The sequence below is a fragment of the Bison bison genome, unplaced genomic scaffold (genome assembly GCF_000754665.1).
Source record: "Bison bison bison isolate TAMUID 2011002044 unplaced genomic scaffold, Bison_UMD1.0 scf7180017864322, whole genome shotgun sequence".
NCBI lineage: Eukaryota > Metazoa > Chordata > Mammalia > Artiodactyla > Bovidae > Bison > Bison bison.
The window spans coordinates 1,394,392-1,416,209 of NW_011494894.1; the positions used below are offsets into that span (position 1 = coordinate 1,394,392).

The following is a 21,818-nucleotide window of genomic DNA, read 5'->3' on the forward strand; positions in this document are numbered from 1 at the left end:
ATCCAAGATTTTCATCAGCTCATCTGCCTCTGATATCAGAGTCAATTTGAGCACTAGTTGGTCTATATTTTAGCTATAAAACTATGACCACAGAAAGGAACGATGACTTTTTGACACAGGATGGCCATGATTTTCTTTAGACTCTGGAGAAGACTGGTTAAAATGAATTTTTTTTCTTGGAAACTGCAAAACCAGTTCTTTTTGCATACGCAGTTAAAAACAACTAGCTTATTAAAAGCCCTGCCTAGGGAAAAGCTTGAGGTTAATCCTTTCAAGTTCTTGAAATACACAGCCCACTTTGCCTGAGACCTCAGCCTTGGGCAAATTGGAACTTCAAGCAAAGAAAAAAGGGGGGAGGGTCAAAGAGACATTTAAAATCTCAAGAAGCAAACTATGAGATCTCTGTTTGTCTGGATTTATGTATGTCTCAGTGTGTGTCTTTTTTTTTTTTTTTAATATTGCTGAAGCTGTAAATGAGTTCTAATTTAAAAGGAAAGTTATGATCAACCTAGATAGCATATTCAAAAGCAGAGACATTATTTTGCCAACAAAGGTCCATCTAGTCACGGCTATGGTTTTTCCAGTGGTCATGTATAGATGTGAGAGTTGGACTGTGAAGAAAGCTGAGCGCCGAAGAGTTAATGCTTTTGAACTGTGGTCTTGGAGAAGACTCTTGAGAGTCCCTTGGACTGCAAGGAGATCCAACCAGTCCATCCCAAGGGCAATCAGCCCTGGGATTTCTTTGGAAGGAATGATGCTAAAGCTGAAACTCCAGTACTTTGGCCACCTCATGCGAAGAGTTGACTCATTGGAAAAGACCTTGATGCTGGGAGGGATTGGGGGCAGGAGGAGAAGGGGACGACAGAGGATGAGATGGCTGGATGGCATCACCAACTCAATGGACATGAGTTTGAGTGAACTCCAGGAGTTGGTGATGGACAGGGAGGCCTGGCGTGCTGCAATTCATGGGGTCGCAAAGAGTCAGACACGACTGAGTGACTGAACTGAACTGAACTGAAAGAAAAGTAAGCACTTACAAATCAGACAGTTCTAAATACAAGAGAAATTAACCTAAATGAATTTCAGATTCACATGAACTGGGAAATAATCAATATTAAATACCTAGTATTAATGTTTGTTTGCTAATCTAATATAGACATGTCTAAGAGTCATTAACATTAAGCATATTTTCATTGTGTCTAGGTTTATTATAAGTTAAATATTGTTATATTGTTATATCTGTTACAAGTTTGTCAGTAAGGAAAGTACATCAAGTGAAGAAACTTCAAAAAAAAAAAAAGTAAATGAGATAGGAGCTTTTAGATAAACTATTAAGAATCATTATACTTTAGAAATGTTTCTCTAAAACAGTCCCTTTAGATTTTGGTAACCCTGAATTTCTAGGGTTGTGCTAAACTAAGTGACTGATGTATTGAATAGCTAGATCATTTCCAAATAAAATAAGATTCTGAAACATTCATTACTGAACACTAACTTCCTCTTACAGAGAAACTAGAGATTTTGGACTGTTAATGAATAATGTTTGATGCCATCCTGAGATGTTCTCTAGAATTTTTTTAGAAATTGTCACTGGTATTTATGTTCACCAATCTGTAGAATGCTAATATAAAGGTCAGTTATTGGTTGCTTAAGGAAATTACGATGTGTGTTTTCAGTAAAGAAGGTATGAGGAATGAAATTACATTTTATGAAGGGAAAAGGAAGTAAGTCTGACTTACAGGTGGCTGTTTCAGGATGGGAGAACAAAGTAATGGGTACAGAAAGTGTTAAGAAGGTTTGATGGAAAGTGCATTCCAAGGGAAGAGTTTTGTGCATAAATACAAATTTTCTTGGTTTCTTGAACTGCCTTTGATAATGGATTTTAAGTTTCTTTACCTCTGAAGTGATCTGTTCTATGTTTAACTTTGAGACTCCCTTCCCGGGACGGAACTCTGTCCCTCCCTCTTTTGTCTCTTTTTTTGCCTTTTATATTTTTTCCTACCTCCTTTCGAAGAGTTGGGTTGCTTTTCTGGGTGCCTGATGTCCTCTGCCGGCATTCAGAAGTTGTTTTGTGGAATTTACTCGACGTTTAAATGCTCTTTTGATGAATTTGTGGGGAAGAAAGTGTTCTCCCCATCCTACTCCTCCGCCATCTTGGCTCCTCCCCCTATGTTTAACTTTGAAATCTTCTTTGTTACTTTTGCTAAGTGAATATATTATTTCACAGTGACTTACATGATCCTATCTGACTGACTTATGACCTTACTAATAACTGCTAGGGATCAGTATATTATTTTCTATGTCACTTGTTTCATAAGATTGTTTCTTATATCACCAAATGTGTGACTGAGCCTGTGATAAAATGCTGATATGCAGTTCCATATGAGATCAGTGATTGTAATAATGTAACTCTAGATATGGGAAGAAGCAACAAGAGGGAATATTTTCCTGGACCAAGAGGCTAGTAAGACAGGCATGGTCCAGAGACTTTTGCTCCTCGCAAGGCCTGGTCCAATAACAGCACACTGAATGGCCTGTCAATGGAATCTTCATTAGACCTGGGAATGAACCTTCCCAGCACCGCGGGACACAATGGCCGTGAAATGCCCCCAAAGCAAGGTCAAATATGTGGCTATGAAGGGACCCTGCTGACTGGAAATTGGCACTTGCCAGCTGCCTCTGCAAGGATTACATTGTGACCACTACAAGCTGCTGACCTTCAACATCCCCTGAAAGGAGTTCAGGGTGGAGACCAGAAATAAGGTACTCTGTGCTTGGGAAAAACCCACAAGAACCGGCCTTCAGATGGTCAGATGTTTTCAGGTAAAGATTTTATGAGGACAAATTCTTGCATCTTCTCATACCTAGAGAAACACTAATGTCACAAACCAATGTCTAGTCCTGATTCTCCTGACTAGCTCCTCAGCAGCTTTTCTACTTCTATTAATCTTTGGGCCAAGTACCTTTAACTTTCTTGTTGTTTGTTTCTTCTTCTGCTGCTGCTGCTGCTGCTAAGTCACTTCAGTCGTGTCTGACTCTGTGCGACCCCATAGATGGCAGCCCACTAGGCCCCTCTGTCCCTGGGATTCTCCAGGCAAGAATACTGGAGTGGGTTGCCATTTCCCTCTAGACTACAACAAATCTCCAAGTGGTAGTATGACAAGAATGTTCCCTGGCCAACACCCAGACGATGCTGAAACAAGCTGCCTTATCACTCCATGGACTTTCATCTCTCTCTGTAAATGCACCCTGACAGGGAGCAGGCAAAGGGAACCCAGAGCTCCACTACACCCCTGTACAGCCTGAAGAAGCCAGAGCGGTCATGGCCTCTTTTCCTTTGAGACTGGGTTCCCAAGTGCCTAAGAAGTGAAATAGGTAGGTAGGTAGAAATGAACTGGGTATCAAGAGTCCAAAGAATTGGCCCTAAAAATAGAGGGAGGAATGTGGTGACCCAAGGACGAAAGAGCAGATAAAACCCAGGAGGGTCTTGGAATGCAGAACAGAAAAACCATACCCTTATTGTCCTTCCCTCCCCCATGGAACAGTATGTGTTATATACTATATACTGTGTATATTATATGGGATTCCCTGGTGGCTCAGACGGTAAAGCGCCTGCCCACAATGCTGGAGACCTGGATTCGATCTCTGGGTCAGGAAAATCCCCTGGGGAAGGAAATGGCAACCCACTCCAGTATTCTTGCCTGGGAAATCCCATGGAAGGAGGAACCTGGTGGGCTATAGTCCATGGGGTCGCAAAGAGTCGGACAAGACTGAGCGACTTCACTTTGTGTATATTATATATACAGTATTAATGGAATAGTATAACCTGTCTCCCTCCTATCCCATAGAGAGAAGGTATTTGCTCTACTCTTTCCCCACCCAGTATACGTGCCTCATCCAATCAGCAAATGACTGCAAGACCCCTATCCCACTACTTGTACCCTGGGTCTAAAAGTGGACTAAGGACCCCCATTCAAGTCGGTTCTCCCTTGAGCAGGCCCGGTATTCTAACAGCATCTCCTACTCTAATAAACTTTACTTTCCCTCTCACTCTGTCTCATGCCTGGAAACTCCTTTCCAAGCCACGCCTGGACCACGACATCTATGAAATTTTCCCTGAGATACGCAACTTAACTACCTAAGGGTTAGTATACTCAAAGCAGGGAATGCGTGTTAATTTCCCCTAGTGTGAATTCCCCTCAGGGTGTACTGTAGTGAGTGCACTGCAGTGGGTTGAAGCTTAATCCGTATGAAACTCTTAACACAGGCAACGATTTTTTTTTTTTTTAACTTGGGGGGCTTGCTGTGGCTCAGCTGGTAATGAATCTGCCTGCAATGTAGGAGATCTGGGTTCGATCCCTGGGTTGGGAAGGTCCCCTGGCGAAAGGAAAGGCTACCCACTGCAGTATTCTGGCATGGAGAATTCATGGACTGTACAGTCCTTGAGGTCGCAGGATCAGGACACTGAGCGACTTTCACTTCATGCAATGCGGGAGACCAGGGCTCAATCCCTGGCTTGGGAAGATCACCTGGAGAAGGAAATGGCTATCCACTCCGGTGCTCTTGCCTGGAAAGTCCCATGGACAGAGGAACCTGGTAGGTTACAGTCCATGGGGTCGCGTAGAGGCGGACACGACTGAGCCACTTCACTTTCACTTTGTGGTGGTATAAACACAGGTGCACAGATGGACCGGGTTTGTCTTAAAAGAAGAGTTCAGGGGTTGTGGGTATTTAAACCAATGGGCGGCCAATAGGGAAGGAAAGAAGATACTAGGCTGGGGTATCCCTCCGTCTCGTGGCGGGCGGTGCCATTGCCTGATCCTCGTTCACTTGCCAGGCTCAGGCCGGCGATGCGGGTCCGGGTCTCAAGTGGAGTCTCCCTCCCAGGACTGGAGCCCGGGTCTGACCCGGAAGCTTTTCCGCGACCCCGGAAGCAGAGCCCAGCGGCGGAGGCGCCGCCGATGAGCCACCGCCCCCTCGCCTCCTGGCTGCTGCTTCAGAGAACCGCGGCGGCGCCGGGTTGCACTGATGATCCCCGGCAGGCGGCGGCGGCAGAGGCGGCGGGAGGATGACCTCTCCCCGCGAGCGGGGTGCCGATCTGGCCCGATTCTACACTGTCACCGAGCCCCAGCGACACCCGAGGGGCTACACGGTGTATAAGGTCACCGCCCGGGTGAGTGCAGTTGCCGGACGGGGGTCGGAGTCTGACCAGGGACGAGAGACAGGCGTGGACCCTGGTGTGGGGATGCCGGATGCCAGGTTGCGCCTAGTGCTGGGACAGGCGCCCGAGGTGGGGACTTTAAAAAGGATGCGGTAGGGGCAGAGCGTACCAAGTCCCGGATCGCGCTGGAAATGGTCTCAACAGTGTCCCCATTCCAGGGTGGGGCAGGCGTTGATGATCTTTAATAGATGACTCAGCCCCATCCCGCTTGGACTTTCTCTTCCGAGGCTGAAATATGCAGAAGTGGTTTTGCTTGTCTCCTAGGGATAATGCAGGTTTTTTAAAAAAATGTTAAATTGATGTACTATTTGACTTATATAATAGAGGATATTTCTTCCCTTCCTTCTGGGTTGCACAGAGGCAGATAAACCCTTGGGAAGTATGTCAGTGGTAGGGCCACCATCCTAGGACCTCTGTAACTGGTTGTGTCTTTTCGCCTCTGAATTTTTCGTGGCTTTCCGTAGGAGACATGAGAAATTCTGCTGAGGGTGTCTTGTGTGAGTTGTCTTGAGGGCACATTTGAAAGTTGTGAGGCTCCTTTACATTGACTAATTGATACAGTTTTTAGGACCCACTTTGTTCATGTTTGATTGCTCGAGTTTTAGAGTTTGCATCTTCCTCCTTGAAATAAGAGTAATAAAATTAAATATTAATATTAAATACAAATTAGTATTAAATTTACATATTTATGTGACGTATTATATGTAGTATGAATGTATGTGTGTGTTAGGCATATGTACACGTCACCCAGTTAAATCCTAATTTTAATGAAGAGGAAACTAGGGTTCAAGAAAGTGTCGTAGCTGGCCCAGCTTCACGTTGCAAGGAAGTAGCATATCTGGGGTATGAGGTCAATTCTGTTTAAGTTGTAAAAAAAAATGTTTAAGAATTAACTTCATCATTAATTGTTAAAAAAAGAGAGGTACAGATAGTAATATTACAGTATACGTTTGGGGGATGTAGTACTCTTGGGTGATAGATCAGGAAGTGGGCCTTGAAAAGAACCTTAGAGGTTAAATAGATTTAGATCCGCAGAGTTTGGGGCATGGGAGTGGCATGTGCTTTTTGGAGTTGGTGCACAGTTCAGACAAGTGTAAGAGGATAGGATGGGCAAATTTGTGTAAATTGTAGTAAGACCAGGCCTGGTTATTGCAGAGGGTTGTACCAAGAATACAGAGAAAATTGTTACTCTGTGTTTGCAAGTAAGGTTGTTATATAGGTGGAGTGTTAGTTTCAGCTTAAGAAAAAATTTCAAGATTAGGGGTGCTCTTACTATAGCCCCCTTGAAAGCTTCTTTTGGCCCTTCAGAAACCTAGACTTGGTTTCCTAATATAGTTTGTGAAATTAGAACAATTTTCAACATACTTAATGCCCTAACTCTAATGTTCCCCTCAGAGCACCCTGTTCATCTCCTATTGTAACACTTATCACAGTTATAATATATTGTATTAATGTGTTTGCTTGTCTGTGTCTCTCAGATTCAGAGCAGGTCACTATCATTGATGTTTATTTCCGTTTGTATCTCCCAAGGCATTGTGGGGCACAGAGTGCCTAAAATTACTGTTTTCCTCTGTGTTTTAGGTAGCGCATTTACTGAATGTTTAGTTTCAGGTACTATGAGCTCTGAGGGTTACCAGGCAGCATAAAGTGTGGACCTTCTTTTCAACGATACTCCCAGTAGAAGATGGTTTACTGTACTTGAAGTATAGTGCAAGGTAGAAAGTGTTAAATGCTATAAAAGGCTATAGGAAAGAGCTATGGGGTTTCACAATACAGAGTTTCTGGCTCAAGGGATCAGGGAACATGTACCAATTAAGATAGGTGGTGAGAGATGGGAAGAATCTAGATGGGTGGGAGAAGTGGAAAGGGCACTGCAGGTAGAAGGAATATGTGAATGTGTGTAGAACTTGAATAAGAAACTGAATATGATCATTACTTGTAGTCTTACTTTACAAAAGGGATGGTTAATCTAGTTGAGATCTTAAATATCTTTTTTAAAGTGGTAAACTAACATATGACAACATCAATTAGAAGATAAAGTAGCACATTGCCGGTCTAACCAGATCCATGTAATATGCATATTAGTTATTGCTGTGGTTATTTAACTGGAAATTGCTTACACTTGTCTTTTTTTCTCCTTGTAAATATTTGTGTCCTCATTTATTGCTTATGGTACAGATATTGTTTTCTAATTTTAAAGATTGAGGATTAATAAAGAGATATACTTGAAAAAGCTTCATAGTATAAAATATAAGTAAATTATTTGTTATTTTTTGAGACTTAAAGAGAAAAACATCTTACCTCAGGAGAATTAATCAGGTAAGTAGTGCTCCCCTGACAGAACTTTGTGAGATAAAAATGTCCCTTTATGTTTCCTATTACTGACTGACTTATATTTTTAGGGAACAATCTCTATATTCTTGATTCTTGCAAGGTTCTTTATGTAAGAATAGAATCATTGGAATTACCACTGTTAAGTTTTGGTTGGCATAAGAGCTGTTTCATGTTCTTAAATCTCCTTTATACTTTTTTTTCCCCCAGTTCTCTGGAAGCTGGCAGGCTTAGATAACCTTATGACCAGTTACAAGCTTGCTAACGGATTTCCTAGTTAAATCCTATGTTGCTCGTTAATTTTCATCTGGAATAAGTACTTCTGTTCAGCATTAGAAAGTTCTTTTGTAGATTTCCATTGATTGTTTAGTTAAAGGAGACACAGGTGTAAAAGAATCATTCACATAGTATTTTTGGTTGTTTCATAATGCTAAAGTTTACAAAATTTGTATAAGGTAATATAGATTTCTTAACAGTATTAAGTAAATAGTAATTCTTGCCTGTATTCTTTCATGAATATGAAAAGAATATCTTGTTTCTATTTTTAAAAGACAATACTGCCTTATGACTTTCTTTCTTTTGAGGCATAATTTATATACAGTAAGATTCACCAATTTTAAGTGTACAGTTTGGCGAGTTTTGACACGTGTCTGTAGTTGTGTAACCACCACCACCACGGTCATCACTGCAGGAGTTCCCTCATGCTCCTTTGCAGTCAGTTCCCTCTCCCCACCCCCTGTCCCTGGGCAGCCGCCGGTCAGCTTTCTGTTGTACTGTGCTTTTTTGTGGAGGAGGGATCTGGCTTCTTTAACTCAGCAGGCTTATTTGAGATTCATCTATATTGTGTATTTTTATTCTCCTTTATTGCTGGCCAGTATTCCCTTGTGGGCTTCTCTGTTGGGTCAGTGGTAGAGAATTCAGCTGCAATGCAGGAGAGCAGGAGATGTGGATTTGATCCCTGGGTTGGGAAGATTCTTTAGAGGAGGGCATGACAACTCATTCCGGTATTCTTGCCGGGAGAATCCCATGGACAGAGGAGCCTGGCGGTCTATAGTCCGTACATAGGATCCAAAGAGTTGGACCTGACTGAAGCGATTGAGCATGCACGCATATCCCCTTGTATGGTTATACTACAGTTAATCCATCCGCATTTGGGTTCATGGACATTTGAGTTGTTTCCAGTTTTTGGCTCTTTTAAATACAGCTACTGTGAACATTTATATACAAGTCTCAATGAATGTGGGCTTTTATTTCTCTTGATAGCACACGGCCTTATTATACCTTTATACTAAGCTGAAATCCGATAGTCTTAGTCCTCTTTCTTTCTCAAAATTGTTTTGGCTATTCTAGATTGTTTGCATTTTTAGAAAAACTTTGGAATCAGCTTATTAAACTGCAAACATGCCTACTCAGATTTTGATTGGAGTTACATTGAGAATGTGGGGCTTTCCTGGTGGCTGGCGGCTCAGTTGTAAAGAAATCATTTGCAATGCAAGAGCCAAAGGCTATACAGGTTTGATCCCTGGGTCAGTAAGAGCCCCTGGAGGAGGGCTTAGCAACCAACTCCAGTATTCTTGCCTGGAGAATCCCTTGGACCGAGGAGCCTGGAGGGCTACAGTCCGTAAGGTCCCAAAGAGTTGGACACAACTGAAGCGATTGAGCACGCGTGCACGCACATTGATTGTAGATCAGTTTTAGAATTGATGTCTTTAAATAATATTGAATCTTCTAATCCATGAGCACAGATTTTCCATTTATTTAGCTCTTTTATTTGAGCAATATTTTCCAGTTTTTAGTGTGCAGGTCTTGCACATAATTTGGGTTTGTTTTCAAACTATCAGAATACATAAGTCTATTTTACATAGCTAACATTTGTTGAGTATTAATAGCACACACTTCTGCGGTGCTTAGTGTGAGTCAAGCTCTGTTCTGAGCACGTTATATAAATTAGCACATTTTTTATAGCAGTGCAGTGAGTAGGTGCCATTATTATTCTCACATTCTCACGTGAGGAAATTGAAGCACCTAAATGTTAAATAACTTGCCGAGGCTCACGCAACAAACAAGTGGTAGAGTTTAGATTTGAACCCTGGTAGTCTGTCAGAGTGCTTTTAATCCCAGTGCGATGCTGAGTTCCTAAGCACACTTTATTAGAGGCTGTGGGTATACTGTAGTCTACTAAAGTGATAGATGCAAATATGAATAGAAGTACTCAGCTTGACTTGAATCTGAAAATTGCCTCTTCCAAAGCTTCAAATTCAAGCATGGTTTATATTGCTTGGAGGAAACCTGTTTTCAGTTCCTGACCACATTGTTGTATGGGCTGCTTGTGCTTGGAAAGATAATTATCTGTAGTTTCCTAAGTGTGCTGGTACACTGAGTTTTTCTTGTGTGTGTGTGCACATGTGTGTGTGCTCTGCTGTATCTGACTCTTTGCGATCCTATGGGCTATAGCCAACCAGGCTCCTCTGTCCATGGGATTTTCCAGGCAAGAATATTGGAGTGGATTGCCATTTCCTCCTCCAGATCTTCCAAACCCAGGGATTGAACACGCATCTGCGTCTCCTGTGTCTCCTGCATTGGCAGGCGAATTCTTTACCACTGGGAAGCATGCTTCCTTGCCTCTCTGTTAGATGTGGCCTTCTCAGTCTGGAATGCGATTCCATTTTTCCCTGGCAATTGCTGCTAGTCTCAAGTGACCTCTCCTGCCCTGTGTTCTAGAGAAAGCCTTTCTTAAATGGAGAACTCTGTGTATTGTATTAGGTTGGTGCAAAAGTATTTATGGTTTGCGTTGTTGAACTTTGCTGTTTGATATTGGAATACATTCTTAGATAAATGTGGTTATGTGATACATCATTTGAATGACCTTTCTTGCTTTATGTTTTCTTGTTAATGACTTAGTGAAAGTGAAGTTAGTCGCTCAGTCGTGTTTAGTTCTTTGTGACCCCATGGTCTATAGACCACCAGGCTCCTCTGTCCATGAGATTTTCCAGGCAAGATTACTGGAGTGGATTGCCATTCCTTTCTCCAGGGGATCTTTCTGACCCAGGGATCCAACCCAGGTCTTCTGCATTGCAGGCAGATTCTCTACTGTCTGAGCTAGCTGTTTATTTTATATTTATTTTAGACTAGGGAAATGATGTTAGACAAAAAGCGCATTCTAATAATTTTCTCATTTGAGTTCAAAGTCGGTAATAAAGCAGCGGAGACAACTCACAACATCAACAACACATTTGGCCTAGGAACTGTTAATGAACATACAGTGCAGTGGTGATTCAAGAAATTTTGCAAAGGAGATGAGAGCTTTGGAGATGAGGAGCATAGTGCCCAGCCATCAGAAGTTGACAATGACTAATTGACCGCAATCATCGAAGCTGATCCTCTACGACTACACGAGAAGTTGCTGAAGAACTCAACGTTGACCATTCTATGATTGTTTGGCATTTTAAGCAAATTGCAAAGGTGAAAAAACTCAATAAGTGGGTACCTGAAGAGCTGACCAAAAATTAAAAAAAATAGTCATTTTGAAGTGTTGTCTTTGCTTATTCTGTGGAATAACAATGAACCATTTCTCAATTGGATTGTGACGTGCAATGAAAAGTGTATTTTATACGACAGCTGGTAGTGACCAGCTCAGTGGTTGGACTGGGGAGAAGCTCCAAAACACTTCTCAAAGCCAAATTTGCACCAGAAAAAGGGTCATAGTCACTGATTTGTGGTCTGCTGCCACTCTGATCCACTACAGCTTTCTGAATCCCTGCCAAACCATTACGTCTGAGAAGTATGCTCAGCAGATCGATGAGATGTACCAAAAACTGCAGCGCCGGCAACCAGCATTAGTCAACAGGATGGGCCCAATTCTTCTCCACGACAGTGACCAACTGCATGTCACAAACCAACACTTCAAAAGTTGAATGATTTGGACTACGAAGGTTTGCTTCATCCTCCACATTCACCTGACCTCTTGCCAAACAACTACCACTTCAAACATCTTGACAACTTTTTACAGGGAAAACGCTTTCACAACCAGTAGGAGGCAGAAAATGCTTTCCAAGAGTTCATTGAATCTCGAAGCACAGATTTTTATGCTAAGGAAATAAACTTATTTCTCACTGGCAGAAATTTGTTGATTGCAATGGTTCCTATTTTAATTAACAAAGATGTGTTTGAGCTTGGTTACAATGATTTAAGGTTCACCATCAGAAACTACAAGTACTTTTTCACCAACCTAATATATCCTTCCGTTAAAGCCTTTACCTTATTGTACTTGTTTGCTTCCTCTGAGTGAGGGCAAACTGTCTTTCTAACCTATTTTTAGTGCCTAACACAGCCTGGATATAGTAGGGACTTTAGAGAAGGCTGTAAAGAGGCAGTGTTTTCCTTTCTGTTATCTTTTAAATTAACATACAGTATAATTGATATTTTGTTGTGTAATTTTATGAATCTTTACACATGAATGGATTCACATATCCTTTGTCATGATCAGGAAGCAGAACAGTTCCCATCAGCCTCAAAATCTCCCTCTGCTTTCCTTGTTTTACACTCTTCTCCCACCTCTTAGTCCGTAGCAGCTACTGTTCTGCTCTCTTCTTCTATACTTCTGTCCTTTTGAGGGCATTTTATAAAGAGAATCATCCTCTTTTGTCTAGTTTTTTCAGTGGGTTTGTTTTATTGTTGACTTTTGATAGTTCTTTTTTGAATGTAAGTTTTTTGTCAGATATGTAGTTTGCAAGTGTTTCCTCCCAGTATGTAGCATATCTTTTCATTCTCTTTAACAATGTCTTTCACAAAGTAAAAATTTTTAATTTTGGTGAAGTCTAAGTTATCATATTTTTCTTTTATGGAGGAAAAATGGGCTTTTAGTGCTGTATCTAATAAAATCTCTTTGTTGACACCAGGTTTTAAAAAATATAAACCATTCCTGTTTTAAAAAAAAAAAAAAAAAAAAAAAACCATTCCTGTTTTCATCTTGTTTATTGACGACTTATATGCTCAGATATTAACATTTTAATATTAAAGATTTTTACATTAACTCTTTTTTTGGCCTCACCCCAGGGTTTGCAGATATTAGTTCCCTGACTAGGGATTGAACCTGCACCCCCTGTGTTCAAAATGTGGAGTCCTAGCCACTAGACTTCCAGGAACTCAGTACATTAACTTTAACATTAAGAATTTTTACTTTCTTTGAATTTTGATTGGAAAATAGTTGTTTCCCTGCTGTCTCAGTGGTAAAGAATCCACCTGCCAATGCAGGAGATCGAACCCAGGTTCTGTCCCTGGGTTGGGAAGATCCCCTGTAGAAGATAATGGCAACTCACTCCAATATTCTTGTCTGGGAAATCCCTCGGACAGAGGAGCCTGGTGGACTATAGTCCATGGGATGGCAAAAGAGTTGGGTACACCTTCACAACTAAAAAACAGCAATAGTATTATAATAATTGGTAGAATTTGAAGTGAGAAAAGCAACTTTAGCAAAACATTTATTGAGTATACCAAGGTAACTTGCCGCTATAACTTTTATTTTTGCCGCAAAGACTTTTCTTTTTGGATGTGGACCAATTTTTAGTGTTTATTGACTTTGTTACATTTTTGCTTCTGTTTTATGTTTTGGTGTTTTGTCTGTGAAGCATGTGGTATCTTAGCTCCCAGGACCAGATATCACACTCTCATTCGCTGCATTGGAAGGCAAAGTCTTAACCACTGGACTGCCAAGGAAGTCCCTATGTTAACTAACATTACGGATTTTTATTTTCCTTGAACTTTGATTGGAAAGTAGTTTACCTTAGAGTAGTGCTATAATAATTGAGAGAATTTGAAGTGAGAAAAGTAACTTTAGCAAGTGTTTATTGAGTATACAAAAGTAACTTGTTGTTAGTTTCTTTATTCTCCTATAGATTTTGGGATTTTAATAATGTAGAAAATATTTCTTACTTTCAACATATTACTATCGTAAGAAATTACTAGAAAGTTGAATGTCTAAAATTTTCCCCATTGACTTATCTATCTTAATGGGACTTCTCTCTTTTCAGAGTACTAAAAAAAAATATTGTAAAATATCCAATTATGGTTTGTGCAGGTGCTGTCTCTTGGGTCCTGACTACCTGGCTGGCAAGTGATTAACCAACCCAGGTATCCTTGCCAACCAGTGACACCTGCAGCTCTGCAGGGAAAAGAGGGGGAGGAGCTGAGATGCAGGTGATGGAGGGGGAAGGGGAGGGGGGTTGAGTTTGGTAGGGGATGCTTGCCTGTGTGAGCTGGGCGCTTTGAGGTCGCTGTTCCTCTTGCCAGAGTGTGTGTGTGTGTGTGTGTGTGTGTGTGTGTGTGTATGAAATGCAGTTTAAAGATGTCAGTATGTTTCCATGAAGGTGGATTTTGTGAAAGTCAAATGTCTGAAAGTCAGGATTGCGTGCATTACACAGATGGATGTTCTGTTTGGTTTGCCTAATCACCACAATGGGAAATGTTCAGTATAGTGTAGCCTTACATTTCTGTATACCTTATTTTTTCTCTTCTACATTTGGAAAGTCATATCTTTGAGAAATAAAATGTGTGGGGCATGTCTCTGTTTTTCATTGAGTTTGATTATTTGTGTCATGACAGTTTTTTAAACAATATGTTACTTTTGTTAATATTTTATCCTCTTACCTCTGTTTCTGCCCTGAACTAGCAGCTGAATACTGATAGTGAAGTGGCCGTCAGGAGACCTGATTATTATAAATTGCTCATAAAAGTAGCTTTTTAAAATTCCTGTTTAAATTTGTGGTATAAATTATGATTATATGACTATAAATCATATTATGATTCTGTTTGTTTCCAAAGGGACTTATTTTGTGATCATTTTTGGTAGGAACTATAACGGTTAGATTGAATAAATTTTGTAGTTTTGTTTTCCAGTAGCTATCTCTTAATCTTATGAAGATGACAATTCTTTTGTGTATTCAAGTTAAGAGATTGATTTTAAATCATTATCATGATAATTAGATAAGAGTGCTTTTGACTTTGACTATTGAGGAAACTAGTCACTAAGTCGTGTCCGACTCTTGTGACCCATGGACTGTAGCCTGAAAGGCTCCTCTGGCCCTAGGATTTTCCAGACAAGAATACTGGAGTAGGTTGCCATTTCCTTCTCCAGGGAATCTTCCCAACCCAGGAATAGAACTGGGGTCGTCTTCACTTCATGCAGATTCTTTACCAGCTGAGCTCCTGGGAAGGCTCCTTAAGGAAACTAGGTAATAACTTGGTAAGAAGTAGATAAAAGAAGTTAGCACTGGGAAGAATTTAGAGGACCTAAATGCAGAGTACATCATGAGAAACGCTGGGCTGGAGGAAACACAAGCTGGAATCAAGATTGCTGGGAGAAATATCAATAACCTCAGATATGCAGATGACACCACCCTTATGGCAGAAAGTGAAGAGGAACTAAAAAGTCTCCTGATGAAAGTGAAAGAGGAGAGTGAAAAAGTTGGCTTAAAGCTCAACATTCAGAAAATGAAGATCATGGCATCCGGTCCCATCACTTCATGGGAAATAGATGGGGAAACAGTGGAAATAGTGTCAGACTTTATTTTTTTGGGCTCCAGGGGCACTGCAGATGGTGATTGCAGCCATGAAATTAAAAGACGCTTACTCCTTGGAAGGAAAGTTATGACCAACCTAGACAGCATATTGAAAAGCAGACATATTACTTTGCCAACAAAGGTCTGTCTAGTCAAGGCTATGGTTTTTCCTGTGGTCATGTATGGATGTGAGAGTTGGACTGTGAAGAAAGCTGAGCGCCAAAGAATTGATGCTTTTGAACTGTGGTGTTGGAGAAGACTCTTGAGAGACCCTTGGACTGCAAGGAGATCCAACCAGTCCATCCTAAGGGCGATCAGTCCTGGGTGTTCATTGGAAGGACTGATGCTAAAGCTGAAACTCCAATACTTTGGCCACTTCATGCGAAGAGTTGACTCACTGGAAAAGACTCTGATGCTGGGAGGGATTGAGGGCAGGAGGAGAAGGGGACGACAGAGGATGTGATGGCTGGATGGCATCACCAACTTGATGGACATGACTTTGAGTGAACTCCAGGAGTTGGTGATGGACAGGGATGCCTGGCGTGCTGCAATTCATGGGGTTGCAAAGAGTTGGACTGGCATTAGGGCTGTTACTTGGAATTTTAATCTCTAGGAGGGTAAATTTAGTTATGTCCTGGAAAGAGCACTTTGTTTAGAACCAGAGGGTTGTGAGACCTGGTCCTGTGTATTACTGATGAATCTGATTAGTGCTAATATGTTCCCCTGGGCCTTGGTTATCTCATCTTAGCAGGCAAGATTGTTGTGTTGATTAAATGTAATAAAATATTTAATTTCTTAGCATAGTAAGAGATAGTTAACCTTTACTGTGAGTCCCTGTTTCCCTAAATTCAGAACTTGCTGTTGGCATTAATTGAGGCAAATGGACTACAAATGTTGCAGTAGCATTTCCCAGTTGTGTTCCAAATTTTATCAGTAATAGGTGTTGCATAAATAGTTGGGTGAAGAAATGACCTTGGGAAATACTATTTGTTTTTCCTTCGGAAATTTACCAGGTATAATAATGTTGAGAGGCCTTGAGGCCTTGAGAAATTCTGCTGTAAAAAAAAATTTTTTTTTTAAACGAAAGTAAACAGAATTGATCATTAAGCCCTTTAAAATAGGTGATTTAAAGAATATTTGTATTCCATGCAGCACAGTTTATCAAGCACTGCTTTAGATAATAATTTTCAAGATGACTTGGTGATAGAATTCTCTATAGCAAAAGGGTCTTCATGATATCTATAGTACTTACTGAGCTGGTGATAGTCTATGCTTGCCATGGAAATTTATGAACTTTAAATGAAAAGAATCACTGCTTTAAATTCTAACTTTTCTGGAATTGTATAACAAAATATTGAAATTCACCCAGAAAAAAAAATTACTGAATGCTAGCAACCTACATCAGGGTGAATTTACAGTATTTTTAAAAATATAATTTAGTTATTTATTTTTGGCCATGCTGGGTCTTTGTTGCTGTGAGCAGGCTTTTTCTAGCTGTGGTGAGTGGGGGCTACTCTGTTGCAGTGCACAGGTTTCTTGTTGCAACGGCTTCTCTTTTTTTTGAGCACAGGCTGTAGGCATGAGGGCTTCAGTAGTTGCAGCATGCCAGCTCAGTAGTTGAGGCTCTTGGGCTCTAGAGCACTCGGCTCAGTATTGTGGTGCGTGGGCTTAGTTACTCCCTGGTATGTGGAATCTTCTGGGATCAGGGATCGAACCCATGTCCCTGGCATTGGCACGCGATTCTTACCGCTGTACCATCAGGGAAGTCCCTGAATTTACAGTATTTTTGTTTTGGAATTGACTACTTATTAAGATAATTGTTAACACAATGTTAAAAGTTATAGAAATCTTCTGGATTTGAGGGTTCAATTTTGTTCATTTTCAGTATGATCATATTTTTTCCCTCAGATTTCTGATATTTTTATTTATTTATTTTTGTCAGTTTTGTAGTCCTGCTGAAGAGAATTACATAGTTAGAAAGAGTTACCCTTAAAGGACATTTGGGCTCAATTCATGCTATTCCATGAGGGGGTTTCCCTGATAGCTCAGCCAATTAAGAATCTTCCTGCAGTGCAGGAGACCTGGGTTCGATTTCTGGGTTGGGAAGATTCTCTGGAGAAGGGAACGTGAACCCACTCCAGTATTCTCACCTGGAGAATCCCACGGACAGAGAAGACTGGAGACTGGCAGGCTACAGTCCATGGGGTCTCAAGAGTCGGAGACGACTGAGCGACTAAACCACCACCACCATGTCATTCCAACCCATTGTGGTTTTTGGTTTTCATTTCAGAGGACAGATTATTAACTCATTTAAGTGAGTTTGCACACATGGGAATACTGAATCCTTATAGTGGGGTACCAAGTGGTTGAACTTGGTAATGTATTTAGCAAGTGATTATATTTTTCTAATGTTGTTAAGAATCAGACCCAGTGTATTCACTGTTATGCTACTCTACCTATTAACAGAGTAGGCACTGATATTTGTTGAATGAATAAGAGTAAATAAAACCTAATGGTGAAGGATGTTCTGGAGTTAAGTAAAGTTATTGCAGAAAATACTGCAGGTAAATTGAAGGATACAGTAGAGCAGGATCTAATGCCTGATGATCAGAGGGTGGAGCTGATGTAATAATAATAGAAATAAAGTGCACAGTAAGTGTAATGCTTTTGAGTCATCCCCAAGCCCCCCCCCCCACCCCCCATCTGTGAAAAATTGTCTTTACAAAACCAGTCCTTGGTACCAAAAAGGTTGGGGACCTTTGCAATAGACTACGGTGGAAAGAGTACTGAATCAAGAATCAGAAAATCCGAGTTCTAATTCCATATCTGAAGGTGAAAAGCCATGTGACCTTATACAAGTTTCTGGACCTTGTTTCCTTGTGGGGTAAAAGGGGGACTCATAATAACCACTTCCGCACAATTCACAGGTTGTTGAGGGAATAAAATGAAAGATTGATATAAAATGCTGTGCAAATGTAAATGTATGAAGTCAAGGTTTTTTTTTTTTCCCCTCCCACTTGCCTAGTACAGTCAGTGCCTTGAACAGTATTAACACAGATTCAGACTTTCTCTCTTAATACTGAAAAGTTGAAGGTAGAAGGAGGAAGGAAAACCTACAAAAGAGAAGCAAAAGAACCAGCAAGGAAAAAGAATCAAGCAAGTATAGCCCTCTACTTGCCAGACATGCTTTTCACTAAGCTTTTTTATGCTGTTTGGGAAGAGGATAGAATGCTCAGGAAGTAACTTTTGACCTAATTTTCTCAACTCTTGCCTCTTCATATGAGAAGTATGTGAGGATGAGGAGAAGTTCTTTTTGAGAGCTTAAAATTAAAGATCTCCACTTAGTTTGAGTACTTAAGTTTTGCTTTTCTATAATAACTATGAATGACTTGCCATGAAAACATTGGAGGTGCAGCCATTCTTAACTTGTTGCTTAGCAACTACCGTCTGCCACCAGACTGTAAGCTTTGGGAGGTGTGAAGGCAGGGACTTTCTTTTGCTTGCTATCATAGCCACATAGCAGAAATCCATGAGCCAACAAAGGGTGTGGATGAGGAGTCATAATCAGGTTGGTTCTTTCTTTTTTTTAAATTTTTATTTATTTATTTGGCTGCCCCAGGTCTTGGTTGAGACATGTGGGTCTTTTAGTTGCGGCATGTGGGATCTAGTTCCCTTGATCAGGGATTAAACTTGGCCCCTTGCATTGGGTGTGAGGAGTCTTAGCCACTGGGCCACAAGGGAAGTCCCAGATTGATCATTTCTTTCCTTTTTTAAACCAACTTTACAAAAAACTTATTTTTGGCTGTGCTGGGTCCTCGTTGCTGCGTGGGCTTTTCTCTAGTTGTAGAGAGTAGGGTCTGCTGTCCAGGCGCGGTGCACAGGCTTCTCACTGCGGCGGCTTCTCCTGTGGAGCGTGGGGTCTAGAGTGCGGGCTCCGTGGTTGTGGCGCATGGGCTTAGCTGCTCTGTGGCATGTGGGACCTTCTCGGATCAGGGACTGAACCCGTGTCTCCGGCATTGGCAGGCGGATTCTTCACCACTGAGCCACCAGGGAAGCCCCAGATTGGTTATTTCTGACGAAACTGTTTTTAAATTGTGGTTGTTGTTAGGGAATGGCTAATATATTTTTGATGATGCAGTACACATATATTTGATTTCCAGGAACAGCTTACCTGAGGAGAATCTAAAATGTGATATTTCTACTACATACACCAAGCAGGAAAATAATTTCTTTTGTCCCAGAAAGATCATCTGCATGTGTTAAAGTATTGTTTAGAATAGTAAGGTACATAAATCTTATTGCCAGTGATCATATGTTGATTTACTTTTGGTGGGTCGATATTAGTGGATTGATTATCTAACTTCTCTTTAGCACATTTTATAAAAATATGTTCTTATATTTTTAGGAAGCAAATTTATATTTATAGGAGGTAAAGTTAAATCATTTAGTTATGTGAAACACCATGCTTTTGGAAAGGTGGACATTTTTTAGGGGGTGGAATTTGAAAGTAATAGTTAAACTCCAGTTTTTGAATAATATGTTGTTGTTAGTTACCTGTTCTAACCTCTTACTGTAGATCTGTGTTGTTTAATATGGTAGCCATTAGTCATATGTGGCTACTTTTATTTTAATTTAAATTAATTTAAATGAAATAAAATTACTGTTCTTCAGTTGCCATAGCCATATTTCCAGCGCTTAGGAGCCACATGTGCATGTGGCCAGGGGCTACTGTGTTGAACAGTGGCAATAGGGGATATTTCCTTCCATCATCAGAGAAAGTACTGTTGGAGAGCATTATTCTCAATTAATGAAAATGGCTAAGAGATTTCACCAAATTTTATATCCTGAGAGTTGGAGAGTAGAGTGGCAAGAAATTGGAAACCTTTTCTTTCGGAATTGTCGTGTGGGATCGTTCAAGGTACTTAAATTCCCTAGTAAGAGAAAGATAACTTTTAAATCATGGAGTTTTTGTGTCTCCATATTCGCTGTCTACTACAGCCGGCCAGAGAGTATTACCCTCCTTCCATAGAGCCCCTCAAGCCCGTGAGTGGAGGAACTGCAATTTGAACCCAGGTTTCTGTGACTTCAGCATACTTCTTGTTTTGGACCTTAGGAGTAGTGTGGTGTTGAATTGATCATAATCTGCAGTTATAGTATTGTCACCTGTCATCAAAGACTTTTCTTCCTCTCATCTGCAGGCGCCGTTTTAATATGTTTGATCTATTTTTTTGTTTCTTCAGAATACATATTGTAGCATCAAGTTTATGACTTTTATATTTGCATAGAGGGTATGGCACCCCACTCCAGTACTCTTGCCTGGAAAATCCCATGGATGGAGGAGCCTGGTGGGCTGCAGTCCATGGGGTCGCGAAGAGTCGGACACGACTGAGCGACTTCACTTTCACTTTTCACTTTCATGCATTGGAGAAGGAAATGGCAACCCACTCCAGTGCTTTTGCCTGGAGAATCCCAGGGACGGCGGAGCCTGGTGGGCTTCCATCTATGGGGTCACACAGAGTTGGACACAACTGATGCGACTTAGCAGCAGCAGCAGCAGCAGCAGAGGATATTATGTATCTAATATGAGATTTTCCCTGCAGCACTCTGCAATGCATTTGATGATTTAAGCACCCAGCCTGCTTTTTGTACACTTTGTGAGGAATTCTTTGTACGTGGTGGTAGACTTTTTGGCTTTTGTCATTAGAGAAGTCTGAAAGAATTCAACCCCACCCTCCAGGCTCAGGCAATAATGATAGGGTTATTTGTCCGTGAGTGATGTGTATACATTTTTTTTTTAACAGGTTACTTTTGTTTCTTTATTAAGCTAATTGTAGATTTATATATGGGTGTAAGAAATAATACAGAGAAAAAGAAAAATAAAAAAGAAGAAATAATACAGAGCTGTCCCTTTGTTTACTTTGCTGAGGTGCAGCTGCCTTTTTATGCTTCTGATTTATATGTAGCCTGGGAAGGGAGATAGATGAGCTGTTAGAATTGTCGAGTAAGAATAAAAGGATGAGGCATTCTCTTGTGAGTGTAATAGTACATGAACATTAGCATGTGGACTTTATTTTAGTTGCCTTTTTGTTTTCATTTTTTAGTATGTGTTTCAAATGATTTCTTTCAGCAAATTGAATTTTTCATACAAATACTGTTGAAAGTAATCATGCAAGTGTAAAGTAGATTTGATAATGATTAGATATTTCTGTGTTCTCTTTGTTTTAGGTTGTTTCACGAAGAAATCCAGAGGATGTCCAGGAGGTAACATGTTTATCCATATGAAAATTTTATTTTATGCATTTTGACAAAAATTTAATTAAACGCTTCATTGAGGAAGCAGTTATTTGTATGTCAGTCTTTGTATGTTTGGAAATTGTCTTCAATTCACTGAACAGTAACTGAAGTATCTCATTTCAGACCTATTAAGTAAATGTTAAGTTTCAGTAGGTATTAAGGTATATAAATAAAAATTTCAGGAATTATAGTGCTATTTAATAATGTGATAACTTTTCTGATAATTGCCACTCATAAGATTTCAGTACTAGTTAAGGGCCCCTGTTGATTTGAAAATTATGATGCCTGTGTGGTAAAGAAAAAAAAAAATAAAAAAGAGACTATTTGGTAACTTGTATTAATTTTAAAGAGCGTAATAAATTATGGGTTTCTCTGTACTTCCAGTTTTTTTATTGGCATAGAATTGCTTTACAGTG

General features: G+C 40.4%; 1 protein-coding gene across 2 annotated transcripts in view; it reads left to right on the top strand.

Annotated features, from left to right (window-relative positions):
- The first annotated feature begins 4,949 nt into the window (after positions 1-4,949).
- The window catches only part of RPS6KC1 (ribosomal protein S6 kinase, 52kDa, polypeptide 1), a 205,992-nt gene continuing 189,123 nt past the window's right edge, over positions 4,950-21,818 (top strand). For both annotated transcript variants that reach the window (XM_010853047.1, XM_010853048.1), the window contains exons 1-2: positions 4,950-5,173; positions 21,334-21,369. In XM_010853047.1, the coding sequence (XP_010851349.1) occupies positions 5,069-5,173; positions 21,334-21,369 (141 nt within the window). In that variant the 5' untranslated portion in view covers positions 4,950-5,068. The remainder of the gene's footprint in view (positions 5,174-21,333; positions 21,370-21,818) is intronic.